Source organism: Triticum aestivum, chromosome 2B (assembly GCF_018294505.1).
Source record: "Triticum aestivum cultivar Chinese Spring chromosome 2B, IWGSC CS RefSeq v2.1, whole genome shotgun sequence".
In the NCBI taxonomy this organism is placed as follows: Eukaryota; Viridiplantae; Streptophyta; class Magnoliopsida; order Poales; family Poaceae; genus Triticum; species Triticum aestivum.
The window spans coordinates 633,424,073-633,442,854 of NC_057798.1; the positions used below are offsets into that span (position 1 = coordinate 633,424,073).

At 41.0% G+C, this 18,782-nt stretch overlaps 1 protein-coding gene across 3 annotated transcripts; it reads right to left on the reverse strand.

Annotated features, from left to right (window-relative positions):
• Positions 1-23: 23 nt before the first annotated feature.
• Positions 24-14,192, reverse strand: LOC123046413 (uncharacterized protein At3g06530). 3 transcript variants are annotated; one of them, XM_044469778.1, is made up of 38 exons: positions 13,913-14,192; positions 13,303-13,516; positions 13,124-13,219; positions 12,919-13,036; positions 12,662-12,835; positions 12,328-12,471; positions 12,134-12,189; positions 11,947-12,036; positions 11,722-11,870; positions 11,498-11,580; positions 11,242-11,370; positions 11,017-11,091; positions 10,725-10,893; positions 10,284-10,423; positions 10,094-10,198; positions 9,703-9,883; positions 9,253-9,350; positions 9,012-9,161; positions 8,759-8,912; positions 8,262-8,419; positions 8,061-8,142; positions 7,804-7,972; positions 7,321-7,396; positions 6,950-7,120; positions 6,801-6,872; positions 6,622-6,726; positions 5,682-5,771; positions 5,080-5,279; positions 4,773-4,965; positions 4,492-4,671; positions 3,650-3,745; positions 3,141-3,554; positions 2,749-2,958; positions 1,989-2,666; positions 1,484-1,887; positions 1,065-1,308; positions 602-772; positions 24-419 (listed from the first exon to the last, which is right to left on the reverse strand). In XM_044469778.1, the coding sequence occupies exons 1-38, from the start codon at positions 14,067-14,069 to the stop codon at positions 189-191; spliced, it is 6,426 nt and encodes a 2,141-aa protein (XP_044325713.1). In that variant the 5' UTR covers positions 14,070-14,192; the 3' UTR covers positions 24-188. The 3 variants fall into 3 exon arrangements, with proteins under 3 accessions (XP_044325713.1, XP_044325714.1, XP_044325712.1); XM_044469779.1 differs by having other exon boundaries at positions 4,561-4,671; positions 12,301-12,471; XM_044469777.1 differs by having other exon boundaries at positions 12,301-12,471.
• Between the last annotated feature and the right edge of the window lie 4,590 nt (positions 14,193-18,782).

Consider the following 18,782-nt stretch of genomic DNA (forward strand, 5'->3'; position numbering starts at 1 on the left):
CATTCAGTAGCAAGGCCCGGACAGAAGAACAATATAGCTCACACATGTATAAACAACAAAATAGTTCAACTCGAAGCCATCCATCCTATGTAGTTTACATACAACAAGAAGCAAGAACAAAGCAGACTACCAGCAGGGGCTGCGTATTGGTTCACTTCACTGGCGCGAGGACTCTGGGGAGAGATCACTCACAGGTACTCCCGGAGGCTCTCGCCGCTGAGGGTCTCCATCTCCTTGAGTATCTCCTGGGACAGCGTTTTGACAGGAAGCTCGACGTCCTCGAGCAGTTCGCCCAGGAACGGGATGGTCTCCGGGACCAGAGCCACGTACTCCTCCTTCAGGTGTTGGACCATGTACCTCACCACCTTCAGGCCCAGCATCTTAGGGCGGACATTGTCACTCCTTGTCTGCATCAGCACCTGCAGTTTAATAATGACAAAATTAAGCCAGTTTGCACGAGCAAGCCTTTGGTCTGGTCTCTGATTCAAATATTACTAGTACGAGATTCGAGTATATTATAAGAAATCACCAAATAATTATCAATTAATTCAGTTAGTGCTGCTATAATTCAAGAAGAAATCATGTATTGCTAGGTTCCTACCTCATGGTTAAGAGGCTTCCACAGAACATCTGATCGCGCAGTCACTGCCATTTGGCCCAAGCACGAAACAAGAATTTCATCCACTTCCTCAACTGATGGAGCGTCTGGAACTGAATCAAGAGATTCAGGCGGTTCCGCAACAAACTGAGAAACAATGGGCTTCATAAGAGTCTGCAGATAGCCAAGATGTAAACAAAAATGTTACAATCAAAATGAAAAGATTATCAGGAGCAGAGAAGGTAAACGGGCGAAGAATATAGGAAACATTTCCTGGTTATATGCTACAAGCAACTTAAAGGATGCCCTTTCTACCACCTGATTATGACATTCAAACAAGACAGAAGGACATTTGCCTAGCACATTATAATTTTTGTTGGCTGGCAAAAGCATGGAAGATATGAAATTGATCTTATGCGAACATGTAGACAGTAGACCCATATATAAATAATACAAAGAAACTAACCTGGAAATTGGAGGAATCTAGGATCTTCTGATCATTGTCGTAAAGAAAGCACTTGTGCAATGATTTCAGTATCAGTGCTCTCAAGTTCCACAGCTTCTGTCCTGACAAACTATCCTTATATTTGACTATATCGTCTCCAAGTTTAGCCTTCTTCTTTCGCTTGGAACTGATCAAGACACCATCTTCTGATAGATATTGTACTGATCCCTCAAGTAGGTACTTGAAGTAAGGTGTAAACAAGGACCTTCATAGACAAATGATATAAACAAGATAAGAAGCAAATTCATATGCGCAAATTGAACAAACTAACATCAGGCAAATCATTGACAAGGCTTTCGATATTTCCAGCAAATGACGCAAGGTTTGAAACCCATTTATGTTGTTCGGTGATTTGCCAATACACAATGTGATAGGAATACCTGTGTTGTTCAGCGAGCTTGTTGACCAACTTGTAGAAAACAATTGCTCGGTCCATACTTCTCTTTGATGTTGACTGATCAACTTCAGACTCTGCCCATTCAAGAGTACGAAGGAAAAGAGGCCTAAAAGTGGACTCGGTAAGCTTCATCGTGAGAGTGATAATGGTGTGGGTAATACTTTGCTCAACTAAATTTATATTCTTCAAGGAGTCCAGATTCTGACGACGGAGATCAAGAGCTTCCAAACAGTGTTCATATATTTTTGTATGGTAAGTTCCTACAGCCAGCCGATCCATTGTACCAACTACATTTGCAAGCATTTGGAACGACAATGACAGGCTTGCATCTCCACATTTGGTAGCACTGGAATACAAATTCAGTAAAGGTGGAAGAATAAGCCGAACCTACAATACAAATATTTCCATTAGACTCGGAATATAAAGCACATTAATTGTCCATCATATCACTGAGAAAACAATACATGATATGTTTAGAAGGAACATACTGGAACTGTCTCGGTCAGTAGGCCCCGAACATCTGCTGCTTTTACATCCAACTTTCCATCAATTTGAGTAGCACATTCAGGATGCAATATCACGAGATCCAGTATTTCTTCCAAATATGGACTAACAAATTCCCCAAGCTTTTGCACAATCACCTGAATAGTTGCAAGTACGGATAGCAACATACTGATAGATTGGTTTGAAAGGCTGGCATCAGTTCTCGGAGAACCATGAACATATTTTCCACTAGGGCAGCATGACACTAGATGTGCTCTTTGCAGCATATTTTTCATGATAAGTGGAAGCTGAGGTAATGCTTTTGATCCTAGCACGTTAATCAGAGACCCTGCGGTATTTATTAACCCGGAAGAAGTGACAGAATCACCAGAGCTGATGTGACTAATGATTGTCGCAAGGCACTTGCTATATGCAGGATTTTCAGAGGGATATTCTTTCGCTAGTGTTTCAAGTGAAGAAATAGCAGCAATTTTCACAGATGTGTCCGACTCTCTATCAATCAACTCTAGAATCTTGTAGCACAGCTCGCTGAAATAAGGACAAGAGCTCTTGTCCACTTGGAGTGCCGTAGACAGAGAGCTGCGCTTCAGTTTTCTTTCTTTCTTTTGCTTGTTCTGGACCATGTTATTCGCCCTTGCAGTTTCACACAATATTCCAAGTGTCTGTTTACAAAGTACAGGGGCAGTCAAGTGGGGCAGAGTTGGCTTTAAAGAACATAATCAATGAACAGAACAACAAAGATACCTTTCTTTTCACAAGACCTTCTGGATGTTCTAACAACTGAGTAATTCCTTTGAAATATGTTGAAGCATGCATCCATCCCGTAATTATTTTCAGAACAGTATTTGAATTGTTCCTGACTTCCTTTAGAATATCACCAGAAATGTCCCCTTTTTTGTCTTTGACAGAGACAGTGCACAACACAACTTCCTCCATGAGTGTTCCAAGAGAATTCTACAACAACCATGAATACGAATAAGGGATGGATAAATCAAGAATACGACTTTTTTAAGGCAAAACACTATCTGATAGAAATGCATAAAACAACAGGAGTTCTAACTGGAGCAGACAGAGCTAAAATAGGAATAATAACAACAGAAAAGCAACAAAGCCACAATTTCGACCAAATGAAATACCTGGATAGAATTAGCAGCTTCCTCAGCTTCAAGCTCAAATCTCAACTCTGTATCTTGCAGCTTAAGTAGAATAAACTGCAACGCCAAATGTAGCATAGGAAGTAAAACTTGTTTCTGATGCACCTTGATTTCTTGTAGTAGCTTACACAGACAAGGAAACCATAATTTATAGGAATATTGGCCCGTCATATTGACTGCCAGACCATATTCCCACTCCTGTGACATGGCACTCAAGGATAGGACACAATGACTCTTCTTGTGTTTCGAAAGAGAGTGTGAACCCCGCTCAATCAACGTGTACAGTAGATACATGATCACGGTACTCAAACTATTTTCTCCTAGGGTCCTCAAAAGGTACATCATGAGGGTCACACGCCTATGTTCGGCAACATCAGTCAAAGATTTAATGAATATCTGCAGAAACATAAATATGCATAATTCATTAAATATTGTTATATTCACAGGAAAATGTATAAGCCAACAGAGAACGTCAAAGAAAAATAGAGAACCTGAAGAAGCTTTTCTATACTTGTGGTCTTTGATAGCCAACATGGCACTAGTACAGATAATAAATCCTCCATAACATGTTGCGAGTGGCTATCCTCCTTCAAAATTGAAATGCAGAAAAAGAGTTAAGTGTGTACAGGACAAGCTAAGTGAGGGATAATGCAAAGACTATAAAACAACATTAAATTTCAGAAGCTTTTAAAAAAAATAAACAAGTATAGCGAACCTGTTTGATTCGCTTCAAAAAAATAAACCTACGCTAACATTAGGGCCTCTTTTGATTCACAAGATTCCAAACATATGATTGCAATGTGATGCCCACTTGAATCTTACAGAGTTAAATTTGCAGAAAGTTTGTTTGGTTGCACCATAACAAAAACAATGTATTCTTTGAGGTTTGAGTCAATGGAAATTTTTCTACGAAATGCAGTACTCCTACACGATACAATCCTACAAACCAAATAACCCCCGTGGGGAAAATTCCTTCAAGCTGAGAGGCTTACTAGTACGAATTGGTTAGCAAAAATTAAGGTGAACCCCCTCTGTCCCAAAATAAGTGTCTCAACATTAGTACTCCCTCCGTCCCAAAATAAGTGTCTCAGCATTAGTACTCCCTCCGTCCCAAGATAAGTGTCTCAACATTAGTACTCCCTCCGTCCCAACATAAGTGTCTCAACCTTAATACAATTTTGTACTGATGTTAGTACAAAGTTGAGACACTTATTTTGGGACGGAGGGAGTACAACTTTTGACGAAGGGAGGACAAACTAAAGAAATGCTTCAAGAAGGTCCATGGATAGCAAACTGCACTAGGTTCAGATTGCCTCCGGAAAATTGAACAAACCTGTTTCACTGCATCCCCAATAGCAACAAACAGATCAATAATATTTTCTGAAACCAGCTGCGGGAATGCCTTTGCTAAGGATGCAATCAACGACAATCCATGATTACGAGTTCCTACATCCTCCGTGGACCTTATGAAATTGATAAGGAGGTTTACATTTCCATTGTTGAGCAGATTATCCTGCAGAAACACAAATTTTCATGAAATTAAAAAAAAAAACAGAAGTCAAGTTTTTACAACATAGCAAGAGTAAGAGGTTATAAATCAGTCTACTAGATTACTTGGTGGCCCGATTGTAGTGTACCGATGATATCTTTGAGTGTCAGTAGTACCAACTGCTGGGTTTCTTTTACAAAACTGGGTACATCAAGAGTTTCAGAAGAGCCTTTGTTATATTGACAAACTATCCCTGAAATCCATTGATCGGAAAGAAGCTTTGATAGAATCTGGCAAAGTGGTTGGAGTAAACATAGCCTGCACGAAAAATGACAGCATATTAGAATTGCACATGAGAACTATAGAACATCGGATTTTTTAAAATTAAGAAGAGAACTATATTTTTTAAAATTAAGTGTATTAGCACCAGACCTTTCATTCACATTCTTCATAAGAAAAATAATATCCAGAAGAGAAGTGAGAATAGAAGACACAGGGTGTTCTCCAAAATACTCTTCAAAATGGTTATCACGGTTAAGATTCTCTGATCTCTTTATTCTCTTTGGATTTCCTCTCTTATCACCTTGCGCTACAACCAATTCAATAAATTTCACAACAGTGGAGGCATGAACCTGTCATGAGTTGAATTAGAAATCAGCTAAAAATGATTAAAAGCGATACAAAAAATGTACAAACACCATACACGAAAATACATGCAAACACTTGGGAGAATTGATAACAAATAGCAACTCTGAAAAGAATCCATTCAGGTGTACATAGTTACAAGCCTATGCTCATCTTAAGAAAAGGAAACAGAAGTACAACATTTGGAAAGGCAGTTTGGTGCTGAAAGAATGACAACTGCTGTGTTCAAACAACCAGATTTAAAATACGTTTTACACCGGATTTCAGAGCATTAGATAGATCTTTTTCATACATTAATGGGCGTGTTTGGACCTCTGAAACACTTATTTTGCTTGGCCAAAATAAGTAAATAGAATGAAATAAATAGAATACAGGATATAGAGACAAACATTAATTCGCAGTAGAGCATCTCGTGTTGCATTTCGAATTTCCAAATTCTCAGCTCGAAACAGAGAAATAAGTAGCCCAAATACTTTATCCTGCAAAAGTGAGAATACATTCAAGTTTAGTTTATCTTAATACCACATGAAGGGAAAGACAATAATAGATCAGAGAGAAAGATATGGACAGAAAGGAATTGAGATCAATCACATGCCAGAACAATACAAGCATGCGAAAGATGATGGTATATACAATCTGTGAACAAAACAAATGTCAAGAAAGATCATGTGACTAGTTAAATAAGAATGCTCTAGTACATGGTCGCAGGCAGAAAGAACTTGTTCAAGCACTGTCTGGAAGAATAGTAGTTCTTGGCAAAGTTCCCGAATTATGTCAGATTTAAACTAAATACCAAAAATTTACCAAGAAATACTCCCCTTCCAAACAGACCCCTAGTGTACTTGTTTACACAAGAAAATAAGATAGTTCATGTAGAGAGCTTCAATCCAACACTTGGCAAACAATTTGCTGTTGCATTCAGCAGAAACCCAGGAAACATGATTACTGACTGTTACATCAGCACACCATGATTATTGTAGAGAACTTCTATTTAAGTTAATGTAGGAGCACAAGAAACCAATTTGGTTCACATCAATGATTACACAGATTGGAAGGCCATGAATTTACTGCTAAAATACCATCTTTTTTTGCATACCATGTACATGATGCCCATGTTGGTGTGCTCAATAAATGAAATTCCCGAAATTCCAGTACATGCTCACATGGGTTGGGTAAATGTATAATCCCACCAACTAGGTCCAAGTCCATTCAATGCTGAATGTAAACTAGCCCATTCAATGTTGTCACTATATTTCAACTTAAATGTGTGAATAATTGAAGTTTCACCAAGCAATCAATGGCATACAAAATTATAGGGCAAACATAAACCTTAGTATCGTTCTTCAAATTTTCAAAGAATACTGGTTGAAGATTCTGCAGGGCAGTTAAACATGGCATCACGGCAACAGGATCTTCGTGAGACAAACCATCAACCTGAAGTTGCATAATGTCAAAGTTAATCTAAGCAGATATATTTGTAATTTTCGCTTGATTGAAAGTTTGTTCACCTTTAAAGCTTTCAATAGAGCCTCAAATGTATCAAAACCAAAATTCGTTTGATCTGCCACTGCGAACAAAACCTACAGAATGATAGTAATTAACGCACCCACAACAAATATGAACCAAGGCAGTCCTGCTGAACAGATGTATTTATTACCTCCAAAAGCAAGCACAATATTTGTGTTTCATGAGTAGTCAGGACCTGCTTAGAATCATGCCCACTTTGATACTGACTACGACGGTCCAGAAGATACAAGAACAAAGACTTCACCTCTTCTGCCTTAAATAAGATGGTTCCTACTCCTTTCAGGGCTGACAGAACCATCAGCTGCAATAACATTATAATATCAAATGACATCCAATCCTAACAGAGACGATTGTTCTTATTTACTAGTTTTCAGTTTTTGTGTGGTATTGAGTGACAAGGATGATGTGAGTGAATATTATGGTGTGTGGGGTTTGATACTCTGTTGACATGTATGCCATATCAAGCTGGATCGATTAACCAACACTGCAGAAGAAACTAACCTTTCCATAAGGAGAGAGCTTCAAAGAAGAGTGCAAGATGAAATTAAGGATAGCATCTTTGGTTGGCTGATCAATTCTGAAAAAAGAGACACGTGAGCTTATTACACATCCCTATTAAAATAGACACATGTGTGCTTCCATTAAATGCAATTAATTATTGACGATAAACCTATGGGATGCTGTTATAAAAAATATTAAGTTTAAATCTTCAGAAAATCCTCGCATGTCCGCAGAATGCTACTGTTCTGGTTGCTCCACTTTCTCTCTTGTTACCACACTTTACACACATATGATCTGTCAATCCCCCAGGTAATTAAAGCGAGGATACTATCTCGAGGTTGGTTTTAAGAATATACCCATGCCAAAGTTGATTACAGAAGAACATATGACCAATACATCATTTTTTTAGATAATAGAAATTTCATGTGATGAGACAATGTACATTTAATAACATGTGAGATATTCCACAAGAGATCAAATAACCTTTCGTGAAGATTCTCAGGAACCATCAGATCTTGACTTGGGCTAAGCATTGATGAAATATAAGCAGGTAAAAATCTCGCATCTGAGGATATCATGGCCTTTTGGTTGGCCAATGACTCGAGGAAAACACCAAAGGCTGGAGATGACATGGGGAATTTGCCGTTGTTTCCTGTAGATTGTAATTAATGACCAAAAGGATCAGCATCGAATTTCCTCAAGTGGGAATTAAGAATGAAGAAAATATGTGGCTAGCATACCATTTTTGGACACCGAAGTGCTCAAGCGCTGCCACACCAAAGACAGGCCCTCAATAAATTTCATAGCAGAGGACCTTACATCCTACAATATGAGTAACGAACTTGCTCAATACAATAACCAAGAGAACTCTAGTCAACACAAAAAGGAACTAGCTCACAGATTGTGATGCGATAGAGAAAACGTAACAGAACACTGTGTACCTTATTTTCGTGGGAAAGAGGGACAATAAGAGAAGGGAACAAAAGTAGAAGCTGCATACACAAGCTCTCATCCATACTACTACTTTCAGATAAAGCGCACGTTGAACAAATTGACGCAAGCACAAGAAGACTCTCTGCTTGAACTCCAGCAGACAAACCTACATCAAAATTTAAAAAATATCATAAACAGTGCAGAGAAAGAGAAATGAGTGTGCAATCAAACAACAATCTAACTAGTAAGAAGAGAAATGAGTGTGCAGTCAAACAACAATCTAACTAGTAAGTAACCATTAAAGAAAAACAGGAACATGAATAAACCAACCGAAGTGAGCTAATTATGAAATGTCAAAGAAACTAGGCACTAAAATACAAATTTAGTAAAAGCAAATATTAGGCAACAGAAAATACCAGAAGGAAATGTTGTCTAAACTTTATATCATATGTTTAGCTCTTGTACAGTAACAGGATAACCTAAAAATAGAAATTAGTGTAGCAACCTTCATCCACAAGGTACTTTGAGATAAATTGAATAGGTGCTCCTGTGCAGTTAGCCACCAGATACTGTAGGTGCTTCTGAAAGATATTGTTGTCAGGCGATGTGATGAAAAACATAAACAAATCATCAAGCGCTATATTTTCACCAGCATCAATCTGCATACACCACAAAGTGAGGACAGAACATGAGATACTCTCAGAAGTCACAAGGAAAACAGATACAGATTTATTTATGTTTTGTAAGCAGTAACACACCATAAAATTCTGCTTAACATAGGAAGACTGGACCCTTAGCAGACCCCAAAATATGCAGACAAGAATTCTAGCATTCAATGCATCTGTGTCATTATTGAAAATATGCTTCACTAGTTCCGTAATGCACTTCTCAAGGTTGTCAATGCTGATCTGCGTGATGTAAAACAAAAGGTATGGCATGTAAATATTTGGTAAATCATCCACAAATGGAATAAACAATAGTAGAGTAAAGCAGTAACACCTCATCACCAATACAATCGCCTTTTGGCTGTATGTGAGACCATTCGTTCTTCAGAGCTGGCAAACAAACTTGGCACAGATTCACCTGCTTATCCAAAACTGAAGAGGGCGAGAAGAAAATAAGTAATTGGTGTGCGCACGTGTGTGTGACAGAAGATTCAGACATAAAATTTAATTTCAGAAAGAAGTCAGACTGCATCCAACTATCACTTCGAAGAATGCTAATAACTAGCTTGACAAGCAAGAACAATATGAGTATATAGGGCAGTTTATTTGAATACCGCAATTAATACTCAATAAATACTACTCCCTCCGTCCCAAAAACAACTATGACAAGTTAGTACAAAGTTGAGTCACTTATTTTGGGACGGAGGGAGTAACATTCTTAGTAAAACAACCATGACAAGTCCTACCAGAAATGATAAGAGCAAAGCTGCGAAGATGGATATACCTTCAGTAGGAATAAGCAGAGCTTGCAATACTATGAGTAAGAACAGAGTTCTAGAAAAGCTACTTCGGTTTCCACAGTCAGCCAACCACTCCACATGTTTATTTGGGTTTGATAGAAAAGTTTCAGCAAAAGCTTGGATGTTCTTCATGTTAATGGAGGCTATAGATTCCAAAGGCACGTTCTGCAATGACATAATAAGATATATAGTTATATGAAAAATAGAAAGAATGTAGCATGTCCCAATAGCAATATCTACAGAAAAATATGTTTGTTATTTCATACATGTTTTACATATCTAGCCATATAACTGCAAAGAGCTGAAGATGTGGAAATGGATATATAAAGAGTAAGAATCTATCATGACATATTCAGGACAGGTAAGAAATCTCACCTTCGCTTCAGGATCAGTGAGCTCATAAACAAGAGGACTACTTGCATAGAAATCCCATTGTATTTTCTTAGCTAGCTCCAAGGCCTTCAAATTTACCTTCAAGGTCTGCATCCATTTAAACATTCAAAATGAGGAATATGTGCAGGAAAATAAATGGTGCAAGCAAACAATATAAGATTAAAAAGCTAACCTTTGGGTGAACAATAAGAAGACCAAATACTACTGTAGCGATGTCCTTGGCATGTTCCATGTGATGCACCTGATATTCCATAACCATCTTTTCCAAACATGAAACAGCAACATCACAAGCCTTTGATGTTTTTGAACCACCTAGAGTACCATAGAACAAATAGTATTGTCACTTACTGACTAGTAACTCCTATAGATATAGTATCGAGCATTAGCAACAAGAGGGGGGAAACAGTAAACCCAGTTCCTTAACATTCCTTGATTTTGTATGCTGGACTGAATTACAAACAATGTTGACTGTATTTTTTCTAAAGCTAATTTTTAAACCATACTAACAACCTCATGCGTAAATGGAAGTTCTAGCAGCTAAGCTACACAGCAAATTTCTGCACGAGATAATAAAACAAACTCATCAAGAGGCCAACAAATGAACATTGCCCACCTTTGTGAATGATGTCGGTGCATTTCACGAGCAAATCATCGTATGCTTTTAGAAGGCCACGAGGACTGGCGATAGCGGCTAGTCCTTCTATGGATAAGGCAGCTTGAACAACACTTAGATCATCATCATACAAACTGCGAATTATTGCATCTTGCATATTTATAAACTTCTGCAGGAAAACATAAATAACACAAGCCAGCAGATCAACACTCGAGGGAAGTAATAACTTCAAATAGAACAAGTATCATGTACTGCACCAGATACATTTGCAAAAGAAGGATGCAAACATTACCTCTGGATTTGCAGTACTTTTCTTTAAAATGTCGGACTTGGCAATTTTCGAGAGAGCAGATTGACGGACCACAGCCTGCATGATGAACAAAATTTAGTGCAGAGAAGGGAACAAACTAATTCCCAAAAGATGGTACATAAATTATGTGGCATTCAATTCATCAAATATGACATAGACAAGGGTTAGCAGTTCTACAAATTTGCATAAAATAAATCCATATCAGACCTTTGGGTGATCCAGACTGAACCAGATGTTAGCATCAGAAATTTCAGCTGGCATGCTCTTGCTTTCATCAAACACTAAGCTGAGCAACTTGGAAGAAGAATCCCCTTTTACTGAGTTAATTTCAGATTCCTGGCAGAATGACGTTCTAGATCAATGACTTCCAAAATTGAAATGAAGAACATTCATAATGAAATAGAGCAGAACAAAAAAATACAACTAGGAAATATATGAAGCTGGATAAGCAACAAATTTATACCTCAAGAAATTTACGGATAGCATCACGTAGCTCACATGAATATTTTTTTTCAATTGCAGCGAAGATCTTCTTTGCCCATATACCTGAGTATTATAAAGATAGAACATTGGTAGGGGAAGATGATCTTTCATAATGAAGCACTACTGAGAGTACAATACACACACACATCAATGTATGGATAATTGATCAGTTTAAAACATAATTGCCAGAAATACAATGACTACCTGTGCGGTTTATATCTGGATTGTCGGTGACCCGTGATGCTTTGATACAGTTTCCAAGAACCTTCCGCACAATCCTTTCAACAAAGTTCTTGATAGGTATTGTCTCCATGGTTTCAATAAGGTGCACGTGGCAGGATTCATCACTAGTACTGTTCACATGTTTCCAGAGTCATGGAATGAAAGTAATATACAAAAATAATCACAGTTATCACATGAGCAAATTACCTGTAGTCAACCAGTGATTCAACATAAAGCCTAACGAAATTCTCAATGTTGAACTCGCTTGATAATACAGAAAGGACGCCAGAAAAATCCCTGTAAACAAATTGCCATCAAATAACCAATGCCCAATGCTAAGAAGAAACTGAATATATAGGCCATCTGGTAAACCGAAGCCACAAGTAAGCCTTACCTGATGTCTTTTAGAATCATCAATGGCTTCTTACGGAATTCATGGACAGACTGCGACTGCAACATTAACAGAAAACCTTTATATCATTGATGCATCGAGTTTAATACTTGATATACAGAAGCACATTTTATGGGGGACTTGTGACAAGAAAGTTGTTATGGACCAACCTGAACTAGACTTATAATAGCCATTACTGTAACACGAAGCCACGGTAAATCAACCGACTCCAATGCATCATGCTGTGCAGCCTTTGCAACAAAGATAATTAAGTCTTGAACAAGTTTTGGTGCCAGTGTTGCTCGTGTTGCCAGTACCCCAACAATCATCAGAGCGCCAGCCTGGTTATAAAAGAACCCATCACAATGATGTAGCTTAAAGAGCATAAGGTGGATTTCAGAAAATATAAAAAAATTTGCATGCAGACTTAATTTTTATTTAGCATTGTAATCGTAATGAATAGGTAAACAAACATTGAGATGTCAATTTTGCATAAATGGATAACATAAGTTACATATCTTTCAAGCCAACCTTATAATCTCGGTCTGCCCCAATATCAGGATTAAGGGAGTCGAACACATATCCCACCACCCTCTGCACTATATTTGAATCAAGCTTGGGGATAGCTCCCAAGCACTCCACAATTACTGCAGTGCAAAAGCACACCACTGTCCTTGAATGAAGGAAACCCTTTTTTGGTGCCGCCTGGTAATTGATGAAAACATCAAGCACGAACCTTCAAAGGCAAGGGATAATCCTACAACAAAAAATAAGGCAGCCTAACTTACATAGTTGGAAAGGGTCTCCAGCAAAGAAGTATCACGGATGCACTGCTGTACTAGAACACTCCTGGGCGGGGGTGCACCCGAGGATTTCACACCATCAAGAAATGTCCACTTACTGTTCCTGAGTGCACAACATCAAGCAAACACTGAGTGAATTGAAAAGATAAAGGGAACAAACCAAGCATAAACCAGGACCTCTGACACCCACCCTAAGTTGACCAACTGCACAATCCGAACAAACGCATGTGTATCATGGTACGGCAATGCACACAGCAGCAACTCATCCACGTTGTAGACATGCACCCTGCATGAACATTTCCGTCAGATACAGAAGAACAGGCTAGAGCTCACGGGGAGGGACGAATGTAGCTGAAGGTTGGTACATACAGGTATCGGCGGATAAGGTATTCAAGCGTCTTGAGGGCAGCTGGAAGCTGCAGATAGCCAGCTAGAAGGCCAAGGTAGGAGGAGATGGACTTGTTCAGCTTGTCATTTTCCTTTTGAGTTTGCTGCTCACGGTTGACCTCAAGGCTAGTCTGGCTGAATAGCGTGCTACTGTACCTCGCAAACCTCTCGTCCACACCAGTAAGATGCTCCAAGCCTACATATCACAATTCCAGTCAATTATTGCAAGGAAACATAAACGTGCGTGCAAGTCCTCCATATGCGAAACTAGCATAGCTTGATGTGAGAAGTTAGAAGAATTCTGAAAAAATTCAGGAGTGGCTCTGATGTACAGAGTGCAGTGCAGTGTACTCTATCAGCTGACAAATCGCAGAAAAAATCCTAGGGGCTAGGGTAACCATGGGTGCAATTATTTGGAATAACCAAGGAGCCTGACGACCAAATCGAAAATGGTTGGTAATACGCGCTTGAGCTAGCGAATAAATATACCAAAAGTAGTATTGTTCAAGGGAACAGGGAGCTAGGAAACATGGTATCAAAGGAACAGTATGCTTAGATCGATAGAGATGTTCGTCGGGCGAGGGATGGGTACCGGAGAGGGCGATGGGGAGGATGGCGCGGAGGTCGATGTCGGCGGCCTCCTTGGCGTCGAAGAGCACGGACGGCCGGGTGATGGGCCGGCGAGTCGACTCCGGCGCGGAGCCGAGGGCCGACTTGATGGCCTGCAGCTGCGACGCAATCGAAGACATCGCCTGGGGTATGGGGGTGGCGCCGCGGACGCCGCCGCCGCTAAACCCTAATAAAACCCTGCGCGGCGGGAGGGGAGGGGAGGGGAGAGGCGGCGCCGAGCAGGTCGGGGAGGGAGGGGTGTAGGCAGCACGCAGCAAGGAAGCGGTCGGTTTTGTGGTGGTGCGCTAAGCGAGAAGGTCATGGGCCGGATCGCTGTGGAAGCCCATCTCACTGCCGTCGGCGAGGCCCGGTTAGCTGTTCCCAGACGATCAACTCAAAAAAAAACAGAGAATCGAATTGCTGCCATCAGACAGCATCGAAATCACTAAAAAAATATTTGCGGGAAAGAGGATTCCATTATAATTATGTAATTACAATCAGCGGCAACAATGCTCGCAATCTCATCAGGGGAGACACAATCAGCAGGCAGTCCACTGTTGTGTGCGTCCCATTTGAGCGAGAGTATGACTAGCTACATTTATTTCACACTTGATCTTGATTATTTGAATCTTTCCTTTCTTGAGACAGAATTGCTTTGATAACCGTAACCCTGTGGGTGTTTGCTGAATGGTCCTTCCTGGCATCCGATATTAGTTGTATTGCATTTGCGCTGTCCGTCTCAACTAGGATGTCTGAATTAGTCCAGTTGAGAGCCAGTGTAATTCCTTCATGGATCGCCACTGGTTCGGCTTTCAATGCATCTGCGCAGTTTCCAAGCCCTCTAATTGCAGCAAGCGTTATAGCTCCCGAGTGGTCACGAAGGATCATCCCTGCTCGTGCAGTACCATTCGTTGGTTGGAAGGATCCGTCGACATTGAGTTTTGCACAGCCAACCACCAGTGGTATCCACCGTTGTACATGTGGTATGGGGTTGTACTTCCTCACAGGCTTGCCAAAGTAGTCCCCACCATGTTTACCTTTGACGGGTCTGCATCTAGATACTTGTAGAGACAAGAGGGATGTGACATAGCTGGCAAGGAAACGACGTGAGGGCTCGATTGGAACCGTCGGCTTCTCATGTGTAATTTTGTTTCTTGCATACCAAGCTCGCCAGAGAATCATTAATACCATTATTCGTTGGGTCTCGTTCAGCTTTTCCAAGAGTCTGAATATCCACTCCGGCTCTGTATCTTGCAAAGTTTCCTCACCTGGAATGTCCCAGATCTCTCTCATAGCATTCCATAGGCCAGCAGCATGGGGGCAACGAACAAGGGTGTGATGTGTGTCCTCCATAGCATGCCTACATATGGTGCATTCTTGGTCATTCTGCATGTGCTTAGATTTTTTACTCGCTTCTGTCACCAGAGCTTCATGTGCAGCTTTCCACGCAAAAATGCGCACCTTAGGTGGCGCTTGATTCCTCCAGATTAAGTCCCACGCAGATCGTTGGCCATCCGGACGCACGCTGGAAGAAACAATGTCACTTGCATTCATTTTCTCCTATAAGCCAAGGGAGTATGCGCTCTTTACACAGAAGTGACCTTTTTTGTCCAGGAACCAAGCCACGAAGTCTGACTCCAATCTCTGTGATGGTTTGATTTTCACAATCTCCTCAATATCAACTTGGTGGAAAATATTGATGTACGAGTGTTGTATTCCAGGTTTCATCAATACGCAACAGTTCAACAACCCATTTGAGGTGACATCGACCCCTCAGAGTGATGAGCCGACAGGAAGGACCACGGGGGATCCATGGGTCTCTCCATATCCGGACTTTTGCTCCATTTCCTATGCGCCATATAATTCCTTTCTTAAGCAGTTCGAGTCCATACTCAATTGCTTTCTGGGCTGACAAAGCATTGCCTGTGAAGACCGTGTCTACAAGCACCCCATCGGGATAATTTTTGGCCCTGAGTACTTGGGCACAAAGGCTATCAGGATATTCAATTAACCTATTAGCCAACAAGGCCTGATTGAACAATTGTAAATCTCGAAAGCCCATACCGCCACATCTTTTTGGTCTGATCATACAATCCCATGAGATCTAGTGTGCGTCGTTGATGCTTGCTAGCACCCCACCAAAACGCTCTTATCATTTTCATAAGATCTTCACACATCCCATCAGGTAGCTTGAAAACACCCATAGGGAAGGTTGGCAAGGATTGTGCTACTGCCTTAATGAGAGTTTCTTTACCACCATTGAAATACTCTCCCCATTGGGCCATTCTTTTCAGCAGCTTCTCTTGAATGCTTTGGAAGTTTCCTCTAGTCATTCGACCCTCTGGGGTAGGGAGACCCAAATATTTGGGTTCAAACTCCTTGTGTGACATGCAACACAACCTTAACTTCCTCTTGTACCTCAGTCGGGCAAGCCTTACCGAACATCAGAGAACATTTATCGACATTTACCAGCTGGTCGGTACCCTGAGCGTATGTATTGATTACATGTTGTACCCTCAGAGCTTGCTCGGTTTTTGCTTTGAATAATAACATCGTGTCATCCACAAATAACATATGCGAGATACCAGGGGCTCGACGACATATCCTCAGGGGCTCAATCCGGTTGTTATTGATCTCCTTCTGAAGCAACGCCCAGAGGCCATCTGCGACAAACAAAAATAGGAATGGCGACAAGGGGTCGCCTTGGCGGAGACCACGAGATGGAGTAAACGAATCCAGCAAGGTTCCATTAAATTTAACTGAGTAGATCACCGTGGTCACACATGACATGATCCAGCCGATCCATCGGTGAGAGAAACCTAAGCTTTCGTCGCTTTCTCAAGAAATTCCCAGTCCAGACGGTCATATGCCTTTGAGAGATCAGTTTTGTACGCACAAAAATTCTTCCTCGGATTTGTATTCTTCTCAATGAAATGAAAGAACTCAAAGGCCACGAGCGCATTATCAATGATAAGCCTCCCAGGGATGAACACACTCTGGTTTACTGAGATTATATCGTCTAGGAAGGGCCTTAGTATGTTTGCTAAACATTTCACAATCACCTTGTATAGCACTGTGCGCAAGCTAATGGGCCGGAACTCTCGTAATTTTGATGGCTGGTCCACTTTGGGAATGAGGATAATTGCAGTATGATTGATGTTAGCTGGTTTATTGTCCCCCATTTTCTCTGATAAAACCTGGCAGGAAATCCGTCGGTACCTGGAGCCTTCAAAGGCCAATCTGGAACATAGCATCGGATATTTCTTTGTCAGAGAATTCTTTACAAATGGCTTCATCCATATCCTCAGAGACCTTTTTTCTGAAACAAGTTAACAATGTCACTTGGATTCAAATTAGGATCCTGTGAGAAGAGGTCCTAAAAGAATTGAGTGGTCATCTTTTCCAGGTCGGTCTGAGAGGAGATCCAACTTCCATCAGTCTTTTGAAGTTTAACAATTTTGTTCTTTTTTGCATGCCAAACAACTTTCTGATGGAAGAACTTCGTGTTTCGATCGCCCTCTTTCAGCCAACTAACTCTGCATCATTGCAACCATAGCATTTCCTCCTTATTTAGGAGTTCATTTAATTTATCTGAAATCTGTCTCACCTCCTTACTGTCCGCCCCATGCAGTAGCAGATTGTTTAGTTCAGACCGGACCGCTTCAAGTTCACGGAGAATATTGCCAAACTTGCGGCTGCTCCACGCTTGTAAAGACTGCATCACACTTCCTAAGCAGAGTTGGATAGCACCCAGGTCACTCTTGTCATCTGCTGTTGCCCAAGCTTGTTCAATGATTTCAGGCAGATCAGATGCTCTTTCCTAAAACAACTCATACTGCCTACATCTCTTCTTATTCTGGGTTGATTGTTCTGCTTTGAGACGGACAAGCAGCACACAATGGTCCGAACAAGAGGAAACTATGTGCTCAACTGATGCATCTTGAAACATATCCCTCCAGTTATTGTTCACCACCACACGATCGAGCCTGACCTTGGCATTCTTTCTCCCTCCCCTTTTATTGTCATAAGTGAATGGTACTCCTCTGAATCCTAGGTCGGTCAACTCACACTCATCCAAGGCATCTCTGAATGCCCCCATTTGCCATTCAGCACGACGGTTCAACGAGAATTGTTCGAACTGCCACAATGCCTCATTGAAATCTCCCATCACTGTCCAAGGGAGGGCAGATTTAGCTTTGACTTGACGGAGAGTATCCCACATGAGATGTCTATTTTCTACTTTCGACTCCCCATATACACAAGTAAATATCCATGAAGCAGTACCTAGAGCAGAGCCAATATGTGCATCGATGTATCGTTCATTAAGATTGTTGGGAACGCAGTAATTTCAAAAATTTCCTATGATCACGCAAGATCTATCTAGGTGATGCATAGCAACGAGAGGGGAGAGTGTGTCCACATACCCTCGTAGACTGAAAGCGGAAACGTTTCAATAACGCGGTTGATGTAGTGGAACTTCTTCGCGATCCAACCGATCAAGTACCGAACGTACGACACCTCCGTGTTCAGCACACATTCAGATCGATGACGTCCCTCGTGCTCTTGATCCAGTTGAGGACGGGGGTCAGTTCCGTTAGCCCGACGGCGTGGTGATGGTGATGATGATGCTATAGACGCAGGGCTTCGCCTAAGCACTACGATGGTATGATCGAGGTGTGTAACTGTGGAGGGGGGCAGCGCAAACTGTTAAGAGAAACTTGTGTGTTCTAGGGTGCCCCCTGCCCTCGTATATAGAGGAGCAAGGGGGGGGGGCGGCCGGCCCCTAGGGCGCGCCCCAAGAGGGGAGTCCTACTAGGACTACTAGTCCTAGTAGGATTCCACCAAGAGGGAGA